Here is a 14417-nt window from a genome sequence, read left to right as displayed (position 1 = left end):
TATCGAACCCGGGACCCCTTGATTACAAGGCGACGACGCTACCACTGCGCCATCGGGGAGGCCCTCACCGAAATAAGAATGACATAAACATAAAGATTAGCTAGATCATTATTTTATCACATGTTTGGAAAAATGTATTAAACTTCTCTGCATTGCAGTAAAAATGGCGCCTTTTTCTTACTACGAGAGTCGTTTCAAAAGCTTTTCACACTGCCCATGTATGGCCGTTAGGATGGAGTGATCGCTTTCATTGTTGCATGAGACAGACAATAATCTAAAACGTAGTGAGTATGTTTGCTTGATAGCTTGGCTCTGTGCTGAACAATTGTGCCGTAGAACGGAAGAAGTAAAGACTCAGGTCAGATTTCACGTAGCAACCTACATCAAAAATTAAAACCATACAAGGAACTAACCCAACTGAAATTCATATAGCTTGCCTGAAGTATGTGGTGATAATGCAGTGAATCGTAGCTGTGTCACGGTGTGTTGCCCGTATCCTTAAAGCAATTCCAAGAAGTGGAAGACCATCAAATGCAACAGACAACACCTCTGTGGTTATTGTTAATAGCAATCGAAGGTGAAGCTGATGATGACCATTGTTTATGAAAAAGGTGTAGTCATATCAACAGAGTACAACCGGGACTGGGAGTTCTTCTGTCACGAAGTTCTCCTTCTCCTCCAGACGTGATTGTGTTAATGTGCAATTGTGGAACAATCTTGCTGGTCTCTATAATATTTTATTGCACATATTTATTAAGTGAATATAGAACCGTACCAAAGAGGGAATACGATAATTTGTCTGCGACCATACTTTATGTAAGTTCCATTTTGGAATAATAATTCTAAATGCCAGAAGTCTTCGTTCTGGTATCAGGTACTTCGTACAGTTTTGTGGTTAAATGGGGAGTGCATCTCGAAGGAATATGCAATTGAGTGATAACGTCCGTAATTATGAATTTCTTGGCAGTATCGAAAAACAAATACCATATTATCGAAGATTACAGAAAAATAAGAAATATTTATTGGAACCTGCACAAATATCTAGGATTTCATACAATATTTTGTATACAAAATTTTTATTAAGCTTTTATTATTTGATTTGATTTAGCTGGATTATACGTAATTCATACCGTTATTTCTAGCCCAGTCCTGATGGTATGTTGGTGCACTTATTCATAACAATTTCCACAGACATTATGATTATAGCAAGAAAACACCCAATTCCCAAAAGATAGAAACTTGGCATTACATGCCTCATGGAGAGTACGATTTCCTCATCACATGGAGACTCACAAATGCCGACAGGCTTAGATTTCTTTATACTGTCCAATAGCCACTTATGTATGAAGCCAGCGTCACGTAGTCTCCTTATAAGGATGTTGAATCTATCCACGTACTGGGAACCCTTGGGTACTCCAAGACCTCCCAAATGAAAACCAATATCCTCATCCATGATATGGAAAGGAGAGGGACAACTAGGGCACGTGCGTGCCTTGTGACATTCATATTCCAAGTTGTCTCTGCTGCTTACTACTGCATATTCCTCGCCATAGTATATGTTTCTAACTAGCTTTTCATAGTCTGCATTCACTTGGTACTTATCGTGTAGAGAACTCATAAGTGAATCAGTATTGACGTTCAGTACGGTTTTGAAAAAATTGACACCCTGGAGAGACATTCCTGAACGGTCTAATTGTTCTAAAGTTTCAATGTTTGGAAAATGTTTCCGAACAGTGAGAGTGCTCACTATTTTTCCCTGATACAGACCTGTAACTACAAAACTGTAGTAAGTCCAGAAGAGTATTATAATTCTCAGCACATGGTTTCTAGGGAGGGTTCCTGACACTTGAATAAAGATTCTGAACAAGTAAAAAGTAGATAATACCGAGGTTTTCTCTTCTTCATAGAAGGAAATAATGTACTGAATGAATTTACATATTACTGACATAATCAAGAGTACAGCTACAATGGTAATCCATACATCTGTTCCATAAAATAGTATTAGACATAACCACAGAGGAACCTCTTTACCAACATGTACCAAAATCGATTGACCATCTGCTAATAGATACTCTGCATACTCCACCACACCGTATCGTTCATAGAGGAATCCCAAACCGGCAAATGTGAGATCCGCCTCTTTTCTCACAAGGTCACCAATCATGGATACCCATGTTCCATTTGGAAGTTTATATTCGTGCAATTCATTGTGAAACGCCACCAAATCCATCGTATAGTTCATCGACACCTTTAAAGCGTCGTAAACATTCATGAAATAGCCATCTGATTTAACAAGTCCTTCTTCCTTCCAAGTGGCAAAGTAGGGTAAGAAGATAAATTGTTCGCTGGTTGCTTTTAACGTGTACCCTTGAAGATTGGCAGTTTTTAAAGGAGAGTACGCTTCAGAAAAGATCCTCTTCGCCTCATGTACATTTCGTACGATTGGATAATCCGTATATGTGACATTCAGAAATGGGTTGAAAGAAGTTGCAAGAACCCTATCACCATGTTCAGTGACATGGGACCTACTCACCGAAGCAGACTTAAGATTGACCACGAGGAGAGCTACTTTGAGAATATTTCTCTGCCAGAGAACGTAAAATAAATCTAAGCTACTAGTTTCAGTAACAATTCCTGAGGTTGTTACTATGACAAGGAACTTTGATCTGTTGCTCCAGTACCAGGAATCTTCTTCGTTGCATAAAAGTTTCCGTAAGGAATTTTGTCCAGTAGATAGTAAAATTATGAAGTCAGAATCCCGCGATATCGCCTTTTCTGTCATAATATCTTGTTTGCAAGGACTCTTCTGTGTAGCAACCAGATTAGACAGTCAGGAAATTTGAACGAATTGTTGAACAATCAACATATGATCTTGATTGTCCATTTCGAAGATAATGGAAGCCAGTTGAGATTCTTGAAAGTAAATGTCAATCAACTTGGAAATTGATTTCGACAACTGGTGAGCAATTTGTTCATAATCATCCATACGTGATTTGAGAATTGACCATTCACTGCTCGTACATATAAAATGTATCATGAAGTTTATTATCTTCATTCGCTTCATGTTGGGAGCTCGGAAACCTCTTCTGTAGAAAATAAGATGCGAATAAATAGTATTTTTCGAACCTGCAAATAAAATAAAATAACATTACACTTCGTCTTTAGAGTATATTTTCTTGATTCTGAATCTATTACTTAGTTTGCGAATCAGTAACAAATATATCTTCTAAGGTACATGCCCCAGTGCTGGATCATGTACGTACCAGCAATCAGCCAGTCATTTTTAAAAGTCAAGAAGCAAGGCAATGTGCAAGCCTAGCAACACGAGAAAATATTTGTCCACATCGTAGAACTCCTGACTTCTGTCGTGTGAACAATAACCGGTTCAAAAAGGAGTCTATCGTCTAGTCTAGATAACATTGTACCGCAAAATTTCGATTCGGTTTCTTGGTTTGTTTGTCGATTTTACTAAAGGTAAGTGTATCTTACTTAACAGTTAATTCTTCCTCTTTTTATTTGTTTTCAACATTACTTCAACATAATGTGCTTGTATGTACGTTAATATTTTTGAGAGTTTAAAATCGAAGACTTTCACTAACGAGTTTATTAACTCTATCTCGAATATTGGGACACACATATTATGAGTAATCCAAAGTTCGACACCCGTGTCGAATACCGGACACACTAAATAAAAATAGTTCACATTAACAATAACCAGTCCATGGAGTGATAGTGAGTCAGGTCTAAAATTCAGCTTCCTACGATACTCGTATCCAGTGTTCGACCACCCCCGGTCGATTACTATACCCTGTCCTAGCTAACTGTGGAAGAAGTACACGCATAGCGTCAGAGAAACGAGGAAAATCGAGTAGCCAGAGGGAAGCAGTACACACTGCTGTGAGGGTTGGTGACTACAGTCGCTTTACCTCACTCTATGCAATTCCGTTTGTCTCACATCTTCATTTGTGGAGCCGTCTCGCGTCACTACTTGCGCAGAGACTTGTTTTCGTTTGCCTACTCTACAGTTAGCTGGGACAGAGTATAGTGCATTACCTGTCGAAGATTGGTGAACGCGTTTAGATGTTGTTTATTGACTCCGGGTACTTCACTACACGTCGAAAACTGAGTTTACATAACAATATTTCGTTTCATATCAAAGGAAATAAGGTTTGTGGCTTCTCAGCCTCATTTAAAAGAAGAAGTAATGAACATTAAGTGATATTACACGTGAATGTGCTGATTACATCGTCAGTACGACCTGCACTTTCGAGGTAAAGATGACAGTGGTTGACTAACTCTTCAAAATAGGTACAAGTGACAAGGATAGAACATTTCAGGCATTGTTAAGGTTAAGACAGCGAACATCACCTTGAAGAATCATGCCCAGAGATGCAGTAAAAATGCATTTTATGCCAATCCAATTATCCCAAATGAAGTGATAAAAACGTGCCGTGAGCTGATCAAAAAAGCGATTTTGAAAAATGATTCCAAATTATAGCTAAATCGAATTTATACGTGTAAAATATTTTATTGAGGTTTGACATTTATCTTTCAAGATAACAGGCACCCCCTCTGAATGCTCATTCAATTATTTATATCATTTTCTTTGTTTTCTGAGGGGTGCGTACCCTGTGTCACCGTCATTCCTATACCCCTTTCCAAAATGTTATTAATCCCCTCACAAAAATCCTGGATAGGTGTATTCGCACATAATTCTTGCTTCATCCCCATCATTAAAGATGGCAAAGTTTTAAATCTATACATTACAAGAATGTTTATTAAATATGTACGTAGGAGTCCTAAAATCTTTAACATACCTCAGCATTAATGTCTCGAAAAAATTACATAGGAAGTTTACGTCGGATATTCAGAAGAACGTTTTGGAGTATTGATATTTCTGAGATCTATTCTACCGTAGTTTTTCTCTCCTTACCTTTCATTTCTCTTGTTAACTCTTTCAAGTTATTTATTCGGTCTTTTTTGGAATTTATTTCTATCCTCAGCTCTCTCAACAAAGTCTCTGCAGCATCAGCTAGCTGATTAACTTGCTTATGTATAGATTCTTCATCTCTATTTCTGTCCTCTTTTCATATTTTACATGCATTAGTAGTTCCTTCAACAGGTCATCACATTGCAAATCTTCAGTTGAATATTTATCTTTGGGCAAAGCCAGCTGGAATTCTAACTGGTACCCATGACATATTAATATGGCCAATTCATCGTCTGTTTTATCTCTCATTTGGCTCAAGCTTAGTAATATTCTTAATTTTCTTTGGCCGATACTTTATTGTGCATAACCCAGTTGCTATTGTCCGTTGTATTCTTTTTTAGACATGTATCCTAACCTTTGCTAAATTACTACACCTGCTTCGACCCAAGGGGCACCAAGTTCTTACCAAAGTTCATGTACACTCAACCATTCATTGCTTTGGAACTCATCTGCTACTTGATTTCCTCTGGTCTACCGCAATACGTAGATCTCGTTGCGATGTCTCCCTTCACTTTGAGCGCGATATATTTCCATATTCGTTTCACTATGTTCTAAGATATAGCCCAAAGGTGTTTTGCAATGAAAAATTATACTGTTAACTAGGATGCAATGTACAGTCAAAATGGGAAACATAGATTCTGAAATACTCTCTTCGCTGCAGGGCGGTTTGTGTGTTACCTAAATCTATAGCGATTAGTGCATTTTAATAACAAATTTTCAATGCTAAGTTCGGCAACAGCCGTAGACTTAGGCAACACACATAACTCAATGTAGAGAAGCGACTTTTTCAGGATCTGGTGTCCCATTTTTATTGCCGTTCACTGTACCTTTCCAGCAAGGGAAGCAAAACGAAAAAGCTGATTTAAAACCTCGTAAGAGACTTTATTCCCTAGTTTAAAATGATTTGTATTGCTTTTTAAAATATTTTCGTGCTGTTGGGTTGGCCTCGGCCGAAATAATATACCATGATCCCACTCTGCCTCAATATTTACACTACTTCGTTTCCAAGGATCGACTATCTGTTGTTAGGGAAACCGCCGTCTTAATTATTATCACAGAATGGTCAATTTCATTCCTGCGGCTTCATGTTCAAAATTGCATCATCATCTTAGTAGATTTCGAATCGCAAGTTGGCGAAAGTTTCTGTTCTATAATGACATCATACCATGTAGTAAAGAACGGACAAACATTTGTTTCTTTCATTAATATACTGTGATTTTTATAAATTTTAAAAAATATAAAGTTTCCAGTTTATAAAGCATCTTATATTTATTAAAAAAACAGATTACACAATCTTTTCAAAAATATATTAGCTCGAATGTAACTGAGCTAGGCTATTATAAAGTTTTACAATTATTATTTTGGAGGTTTATTTATCCATCAAATTTTGTTTCCATTGTGCTGGCAATTTCTTTGATACAGGCAGTTGACACGGACGGAAGCAGACAACCAATGCATAAGTATTTCAGTTTGGCTGATTGGTACTGTTAAAAAATCAATTGCTTATTGCATATGTTTTAGATTATTTAATGCTGTATATACAATAAGATTATATAATGCACTTGTATTTTTTCCACTTTTGGCTAATCGGAAAGATGAAGATGAGTGACAATTACATTTAATTGATGGATGGACTAACCCGGTTGTACTTCTGCTTTAGGAAATACGCCACATGCGTGTCCACCTTCGTGCCAACTAAGGGACACTTGATTTACCCTAGGAGCAAATTGGGGTTTAATGCCGTCGTTGGATGCAAAACGTTTGCTGGTCGATTCCGAAAATATTTTGGAAAGTACGTATAAAGAAATTTGATTCATACAATAGATTGCTGGTGAATTTTGACTCTACGTTGAGTTCAGAATACAAAAAGTAGTATTTTTTCAAAGTTTTACGTTCAGAATATGATGAGTTGATTTTCGTCATTAGAAGAAACAGGTTGGGAACGATAATTTATTATAAATTGTGTATCCCAGTGATTTCGTAACACTTCATTTTACATCTTAAGCCGTCCGTACACGATCAAATTGACATTGAAACAGAGCATTCGTGACGCAACAAAATTAACAATTGAAAGTCGTTGAACAACCTTTTTGTTGGAAAGCTGGGAAGGTCTGATGAAATAAATATTTGACAATTTTACATTTCACTGAAAGGCGGAAGCGTGTACGGCAAGATAATGAAATAAATAGATTAGCGATTAGCCGTAATAAAGATAATAATTTTCTTTCCAAAGGAAGATGTATGGTATATCAGAATCTCGAAAGAACTATAATGTATTTTCTCGTTAATATAGTCTGTGTAATCTGAGACACTAGAGAAACTATGTGAACATAAAATAATTTTAAGAAATCTTATTTCCACAGATATATAGGTAGTTGTTTTTCTTTTTCATTATGTAAACTACAATTTAAAATCAACACAAAATATTATAGTTTACCGAATATATTTTATTATATATTTTATCACTTACCACTGTAGAAATATACATTATTATTTGCTCTGTAGTTGCAATAAAATAAATACAGAAAACAATGTTTCGCTGCTGCTCCTCTACTGATTCGCAGGTCACAAACACGTGTTTTCAATTTCCGCGTCGCTTTCTCTTCACCACAGAATAGAAATAAATACTTCGATCCTTCTTTTCGATATTCGATTTCAATAGCATCTGCTCTGATTGGTCGACAGTGGGTCACGAAAGGTTTTAATAAGAACCGTTCGTATTTATAAAATCTTGGACGGTATTCACGAATGCGAGAAGAAACACGACGTATACTCTGACGTCGCTTCCCTTAAGCATGGCATTCAAGGTGTTGTGCTTGATTCATTTGATCGTGTACGGATACCTTTACTATGTAAGAAACATAATGAAGGTTTTTTTTCGAATTTTAAAGTTCATCACTAATTAAGAACGAGCAGTGAAGTGAAAGATATAATGTTATTCACAGCTCCCATATGTATAAATTGATATTGTGCTCACTGCACTAATTTTAACTCATACTATATTGAAAACATAATTCAAGTTATTTGTCATCTGAAAAGTTGTTACTTACGTAAACAGTGTTGGTAGTAAATCGCGCTATTTTTTCTATAATGTAAATTTAGGGTAGGTAGGGATAAATCGGATCATCGGGTAAATAAGATCGGCCGAAAACGATTCAATTTTGCAGACTAAAAAACTGTAGTTTTCAAGTTATTGCTGTGTGCACTGTGCTGCTACCTCTCCGAAGAAATGGGCACTGCCAGGACCCGTTGTTTGGTGGCGCCTGAAGAGTTTAGGCTGCATTGTTTCAAGATGTGTGATTTTAAGAGCCCAAAAAAGTGTAACTAATATAAGTTTATATTTTTGAAGAACAAGCTCATTGTAACTGTATTTTAAGTATGTTTAATTTTCAATCGTATTATTTTATTGATTTATGCATTAACCACAAATATTTGTGAAAATATTTAAACAAGATTTAAAAATGACTACAAATATAAAGGTTCTTCAACAAGTTGAATTTTGGGACAAATCGGATCATAAAAATGTATCATATTTGCCTTATTTCTTTGAAGTAACTTGCGGAATCTAGAAACAACCTATTGGTATATTTTTGAAAGAATAAAGTCACTAAAGTAAATCAGCACGATACATCTTGGCTCCATCAAAACCCTGGTAGGACAATATCAAGGTTAAGCACAAAAACCTAAACCTTCGCTTCGTCTGACAGATAAGAATGGTTCCTTATTTCAACGATAAGAACAACAGAAGGGGTGAAAGACTGGTCAACCAAGAAGGAAAACTCGCATAAGAAAGTACAGAGTGAAGAGTGGAAGTGTGGATTCCACCGTGTGTCCTACTAGCATGAAAAAATGTAACCAGGGTGGAGATTGTATACAGTGCTAGACATGTAAAGAATGGTTCCATGAACGATGTGTAAACATCTTTGGTAATAAATTGTTTATTTGTGGTATTTGTTTATCAAACTGTCTATGATTCGGATTATGGTGTAAAATTATTATCTGGGTAAATACTTCTAAATGAAAATATTTTTAATATTAGTGAAGTAGCTGAATGTTTGCTTCTTTGCTGTACTAAAGGCATTGTTATCTTAAAAATATACGTTTTTAAGAAAGTGATCCTACCCTATTTCTTTCAACAATAACATTTTCTACACATTCGACCTTTTCGGAAAATTCACATTGCAGCCAGACCAAATGGGAGGCACGTTTCCTAACAGTCACCAATAAAAATGTAATTTCGATTTGATTCAGATTCGAGCATTAACTAAACAGAACTGATCACATTCTAAATGCATGAATCGCATTTTATCATTATTTCAGAATCGACTTTAAGTATTCTTTCTTCAGCGACGACATTGAATGTCAATTTCAGTTCCCTGTCTAATTAAGAAAAGTAACTTAAGTGTGAAAACGTACGTGAGATGCAAGAATATATCTTCCAAGGCAAGTTCCTGTAACTAATGACCAGCACGTCACCACGTCACGTATCTTTGTCTTTTCGAAATAACGTACCTAGGTATTACTCACCCACCGTTTCGATTCATGTACATGCAGTGGTGGCGTGTACAATTGCTGTGTAAACAAGTACAAAACGATTAGTCTTGCTCAAGGTAAGTTCAAGTAGCCATTTAGGTTTTGCGTGTGGAGTTAAACTCACATTTGATTAGAATAACAACTTTGGCAGCATTGATGTATTTAATCGATGACCTAAATGAAGAATGTCAACACCTACCTGATCGAAATGGGTAGAGCAGAAGAAGACGAAAGTGCCTTGATGCGGAAATATGAACCAAGGCTCGCCAAAAAAGAAAGAAAGATGTTAAAGTTATGATTGAAGCACTGAAAGAATATGAAGCAGACACGTATCCAGAGCAGGGGTCAGGGGGCACGAGCACTCTCACCAGAAATGTTTAACTTTACACTAGACTAGTTGTTCTCAAACTTTTTTCTTACTGTACCTTTTAGTCGTAACTAAACGTCTAATATACCCGCACCATAGCTTTCCTCCAAATTGTGAGTTTTGGAGATTTTTTCGGCTGCTTGATTGGTCGGACATTTTTGACATGTTGGAATCCTACGTTTATTATTTTATTGGGTATTCCTACGTTTACAATCTTTATGATTAGTTACAAGAATAAAAATGTGAAATACATGCATGCTAAGGAATATATAAAGACCTTTAATTTTCGTATATTTTTTTCAGAGTTGCTGAGAAAGAGTAATGAAAAAATAAGCTTGTAAACAAACTGTCAAGAACAATTTTGGAGTTTTTATTGTAAATGCTAAGAGTTTCTTGTGAGAAGGATGTGCCTGAATAGCCTAACACAGTTTCTTGATGTCTGGTTGTACATTTGAAGCATTCAAGCGGGGGTTTGGTTCCAAATATAGTCTCGTATTACAGATTTTGAACGAGTGATTCATTTCAAAACATGAAACAAAGATAATAGCGTCAGTGACAAAATCAGCCTTATTTTCCTGTTGAGTGTTAAAGCTATTAAACAATAAAGTCTGCTCTACACACCTGCAGCAAAAATGTTGTCTTGTGGGTATTCTCGATATTTCTCTTAAGAGCTGATCGCTTACCTCCTTCAAGTCGTTCATGTACCCCTGGGGGCATAGGCGCCGACTCCATGGGGCTTAGAGGGGCTCGAGGCCCCCAATGTTAATGATGTGGGGGCAGAGTCTCCCAAATAATTTTGCTTAAGAGGATCTAATGTATTATTTTTCTTGTCTTGTAAAGTTTACTCTGAATTGTGCCACATCAACTTAACTTTAAATACACATTTGAAATGTTCTAGACCATCAACTTTGGGGGGGGGCTATGACCGGAGACAGCAAAACACGTGACTTATTACTATATAATAAGTATATAATTATTATTTACTATTATACATATAGTATTAATCAGAGACATAATGAATTTAGCCAACGACTTGTTAAAGACTGTTTGGGAACCCCCTAAAATAATGCAAATATTTAGGAATATTATTGATGTGAATGAGAAGGCTGGCCACACTGGACTTCGACCACTTTGCCCACGTGGTGGACGTTGAGAGCCTCCAGTATGAAACAGATCTTAAGGAACTATGAAAACCTCAATTTTCTTGAGAAATTTTCTGAAGAAGATTCTACTGACGCAGCATTAAAACGTGCTGCATACCTGGAGACAATGCTTCACTTCAAGACATTTTTCTTTCTCTTCCTCTACTGCCATGTGATGGGTCCAACAGAAGAGGTACGTTTAAACTGTAAGATTCAGTCTCACGCATTGGTGCTACAGAAATGGAATCAAAACTAAAATACTTGACTGACATCTTTCAAGAAAAGCGAATGTGTTTTGAGCAGTTCTGGCTGAAATGCACAGAGGGCAAACCGAGCCTCGTTGATGAGCCAGAATTGCCCCGGCAACGTCACGTCCCTGAGAGACTTGAAAATCGTGATGCTGCCAAACATCACAACTTCTACACTCCAAAATAGTATTATAAATCAATATACACTGACGTGTGTGACACAACAAAATCATGTGTTAAACAAGGACATGAATCTACAGGACTACAAAAAGTAACAGCCGTAGAGAAAGAATGCATCTCAGCTGTGAACAGTTTCACAACAAACTTTCAGCAAACGCGAGAATTCTTTCGCCAAGATTTGGATGCCGATAGGCTCTCCTTACACATGTCCTTGCTTGGTGATATCGCCAAACAGAAGAAAGTGGTTCTAACTACCATGCGTGACATAAGGATTTTTTTTGGAAGACAGCACCCTCCAGGAGCCAAATTCATGATGGTCCTCCGCACTGTGCCAGTGACGACAACCACAGCCGAAAGGTCACTTACAAGGGAGGTTATCTAAGTGTCTCCCTCCGATTTCCATGAAACTTGGCAGGTGTATCGAGGTGCCCAAAGGAAGAAATATGTGTTGTTTTGTTTCGGCTAAAAACTGTTTTAGGGGGTAAACCCCACCCTCAAATGTTAAGATGAGGACAAATTGAAGTACAGTCACGGACACTTCTGGGTTGTAACGACCCTATTGAAGAAGCAGTGAAACAAGACATCCATGTCTAACCACCAAGCGCCTTGTGACTAGACAACCCAACCAGCATTGCAATTCTGCGGCTTGTATACCAGTCACGGGTATACATCTCTGTAAATTGAGTAGTGATGCCAAAGAGAAATACGAGATGAAGATTGTCGATCGTAATGTCTCGTGTTCTCGACATGGAATAATACTCGGTGAACGTTATGTTCCATTATTTAATGTTGTTTGGGAAGGAACCTGACGAACTGGGTTTATATTTTCACTCCTTGCATTACAGTAAATACCATATTTTACAATATATTAATGCTTTGAACGAAAATAATACCCAGAAAAACACCGAACACACGTGCACACCACTCTTCTCACACACATGCACGTGAAAACAAACACACAAAGCTAAGTTTTAACTTCCAAGTGAATGTCCAAATAACAGTAAATGGAGAAGCACGATGTGCGAAACATGGGACTTTTCACAAAAAAAATGCGTCTATTTTTGACATACGTGGTTCCTATTAATAGACAATGAAACAATTATGAGAGAAATTAAGATGCATTTTCGTCTTCAGGTGTTGAGGAAGGAAACAGACTGACTGGAAAAAAGAAAACATGGTGTTATTGATAGAGTGTTGGTTAGCGTACAGAGCTTGAACCAGTGAGATCGAGGTTCGATCCCCACCAAGGACAGTTTTTTAAATTCTTTTCTATTAGTGAAGAAGTATGTAATATTGTTTTCTAGGCATTTTGACGAAAGGATACACATCAAATTTGTTCGTTTAATCTGTATTTTCATTCTTCTAATAAGTTCTCTATCACAAGGAGATATAGAGATTCTCTATCTAGGCGATAGATATCTTCTCAATGGATCCGTAGCTACGATTCTACAGTCCCTTCCACCCACTTGTCTTATTTATTTACTTTATTCATATCAACTCACGAAATACCATGAATCTAACGAAAACACACAGATATAGTTAGAACAAGAAACACACCTCGCGTCGAAGGTTCCAGACTCGAGTTCTGGCTTTTTTGCGAGGGTGATTATTCCTGTGTGTGTGTTTATCATCTTTGTCTAAAAAATATTCCTCATTATTGCCGTGATTAACCTAGGGAGAGACCAAAGCGACTGAAATAACAAAAGTCCAGAAAATGCAAGACACATCTTCCTAGGCATGTTAGACCTTGGGAATTAGCAATCTGAAAATTAACTTGCTTAGTCGGCTACTTGCGAAAGAGTTTCGTGTTGTCTCGTTTGGAGTGTTGGTTATCGTGTCGGACTAGAATGCGCGCAGCCCGAGTTCGAGCCCAGCGGAAGGGAAGTTCTTTTTTTTGTCTAATTTCATTCAATCTTATTTATAAAACTGAGGTTTCTGCAAAACCTTTTGAATTGCATGTCACTTCGTATGTTGGTAAACTGAAAGCAGCAAAGATGAAAATTTGATGTTCCGAAGCGACGATGTATTTGTGTATGTGTTGAAAAAACGCAGTTATTAATTAGTGAAAAGCTTGCAGCCACGTGATCATTGAGAACGCTTCCAGTTGTCAGTGCTGATATGCCAGTAGCTACAGTCTGTCAACACACACCAACTTTCACGTTCCCCGTAAAATTATTACCTTTCCACGTTTCAAAATCGTGAGTGCTGTCTAAAGCAATACTTTGATACTTGCGTTTGCATGTTAGAATCTAACGTAATACCAATTTTTTTTCCCCAGCAAATTACATTGAAACCATTAATAACTGTTTGCAATGTGATATTGATATCATATATGGAAAGAATAAAAATGAAGAATTTCGATTAAAACAACTTATAAATATATTAAATTATGTGGATACCTGATGTGAAACGTACGATGCACGATCAGAGAGCCTGAATGTTGCATTGAAAACTGCAGAGAACAATGACTGACTTATGAACAGTGAAAGGTTTTTCCATGCTCCAATGGGATTTTATTTATAACTATAAATAAACAAGGCAGAAGGACAAAGGTTGGTATGATGAAGTAAATTGTAAACTAAAGGTTTTAATTGAAGAAACAAAACACGTTTACGGTTAAAAATAGGGCATTCAATTTCAATTTCAAATATATAACATTTGAGGAATTGTATAATATCTACAATTGTATAATACCTTGATACATCAAAGGACTACTTAATGAATAGCACTGTATCTGACAGTTTTACTATAATATTTTCTACCAAAAAAACAACGAAAGAAACAAGACATCCTATTGCTAAAATATACAAACTTGGCATCACATGTTCCATCGAAAGTACCATTGCCACATCACACGGAGACTTGCAGGTGGTGCTAGGCTTAGATTTCTTTATAGCCTCCCCTAGCCACCTGTCTGTTATGCCACCCTCGCGCAGCCTCCTTATAAAGGTGCTGAA

General features: G+C 36.9%; 1 protein-coding gene across 1 annotated transcript; it reads right to left on the bottom strand.

The window, feature by feature from the left end:
* Positions 1 to 1138: 1138 nt before the first annotated feature.
* On the bottom strand, positions 1139 to 2782 carry LOC145988043 (putative glutamate receptor). Its single transcript, XM_083122880.1, has one exon. It carries the CDS (start codon positions 2780 to 2782, stop codon positions 1139 to 1141), a length of 1644 nt encoding a protein of 547 aa, XP_082979006.1.
* Between the last annotated feature and the right edge of the window lie 11635 nt (positions 2783 to 14417).

This window comes from Lepisma saccharinum, chromosome 5 (assembly GCF_977018435.1).
Source record: "Lepisma saccharinum chromosome 5, izLepSacc3.1, whole genome shotgun sequence".
NCBI lineage: Eukaryota > Metazoa > Arthropoda > Insecta > Zygentoma > Lepismatidae > Lepisma > Lepisma saccharinum.
This window is presented reverse-complemented; position numbering and strand designations above follow the sequence as displayed.

What these genes read in the sequence shown, in the direction of transcription:
- LOC145988043 (XM_083122880.1), bottom strand. Translation starts at nt 2,782, where the DNA reads ATGACAGAAAAGGCGATATCGCGGGATTCTGACTTCATAATTTTACTA.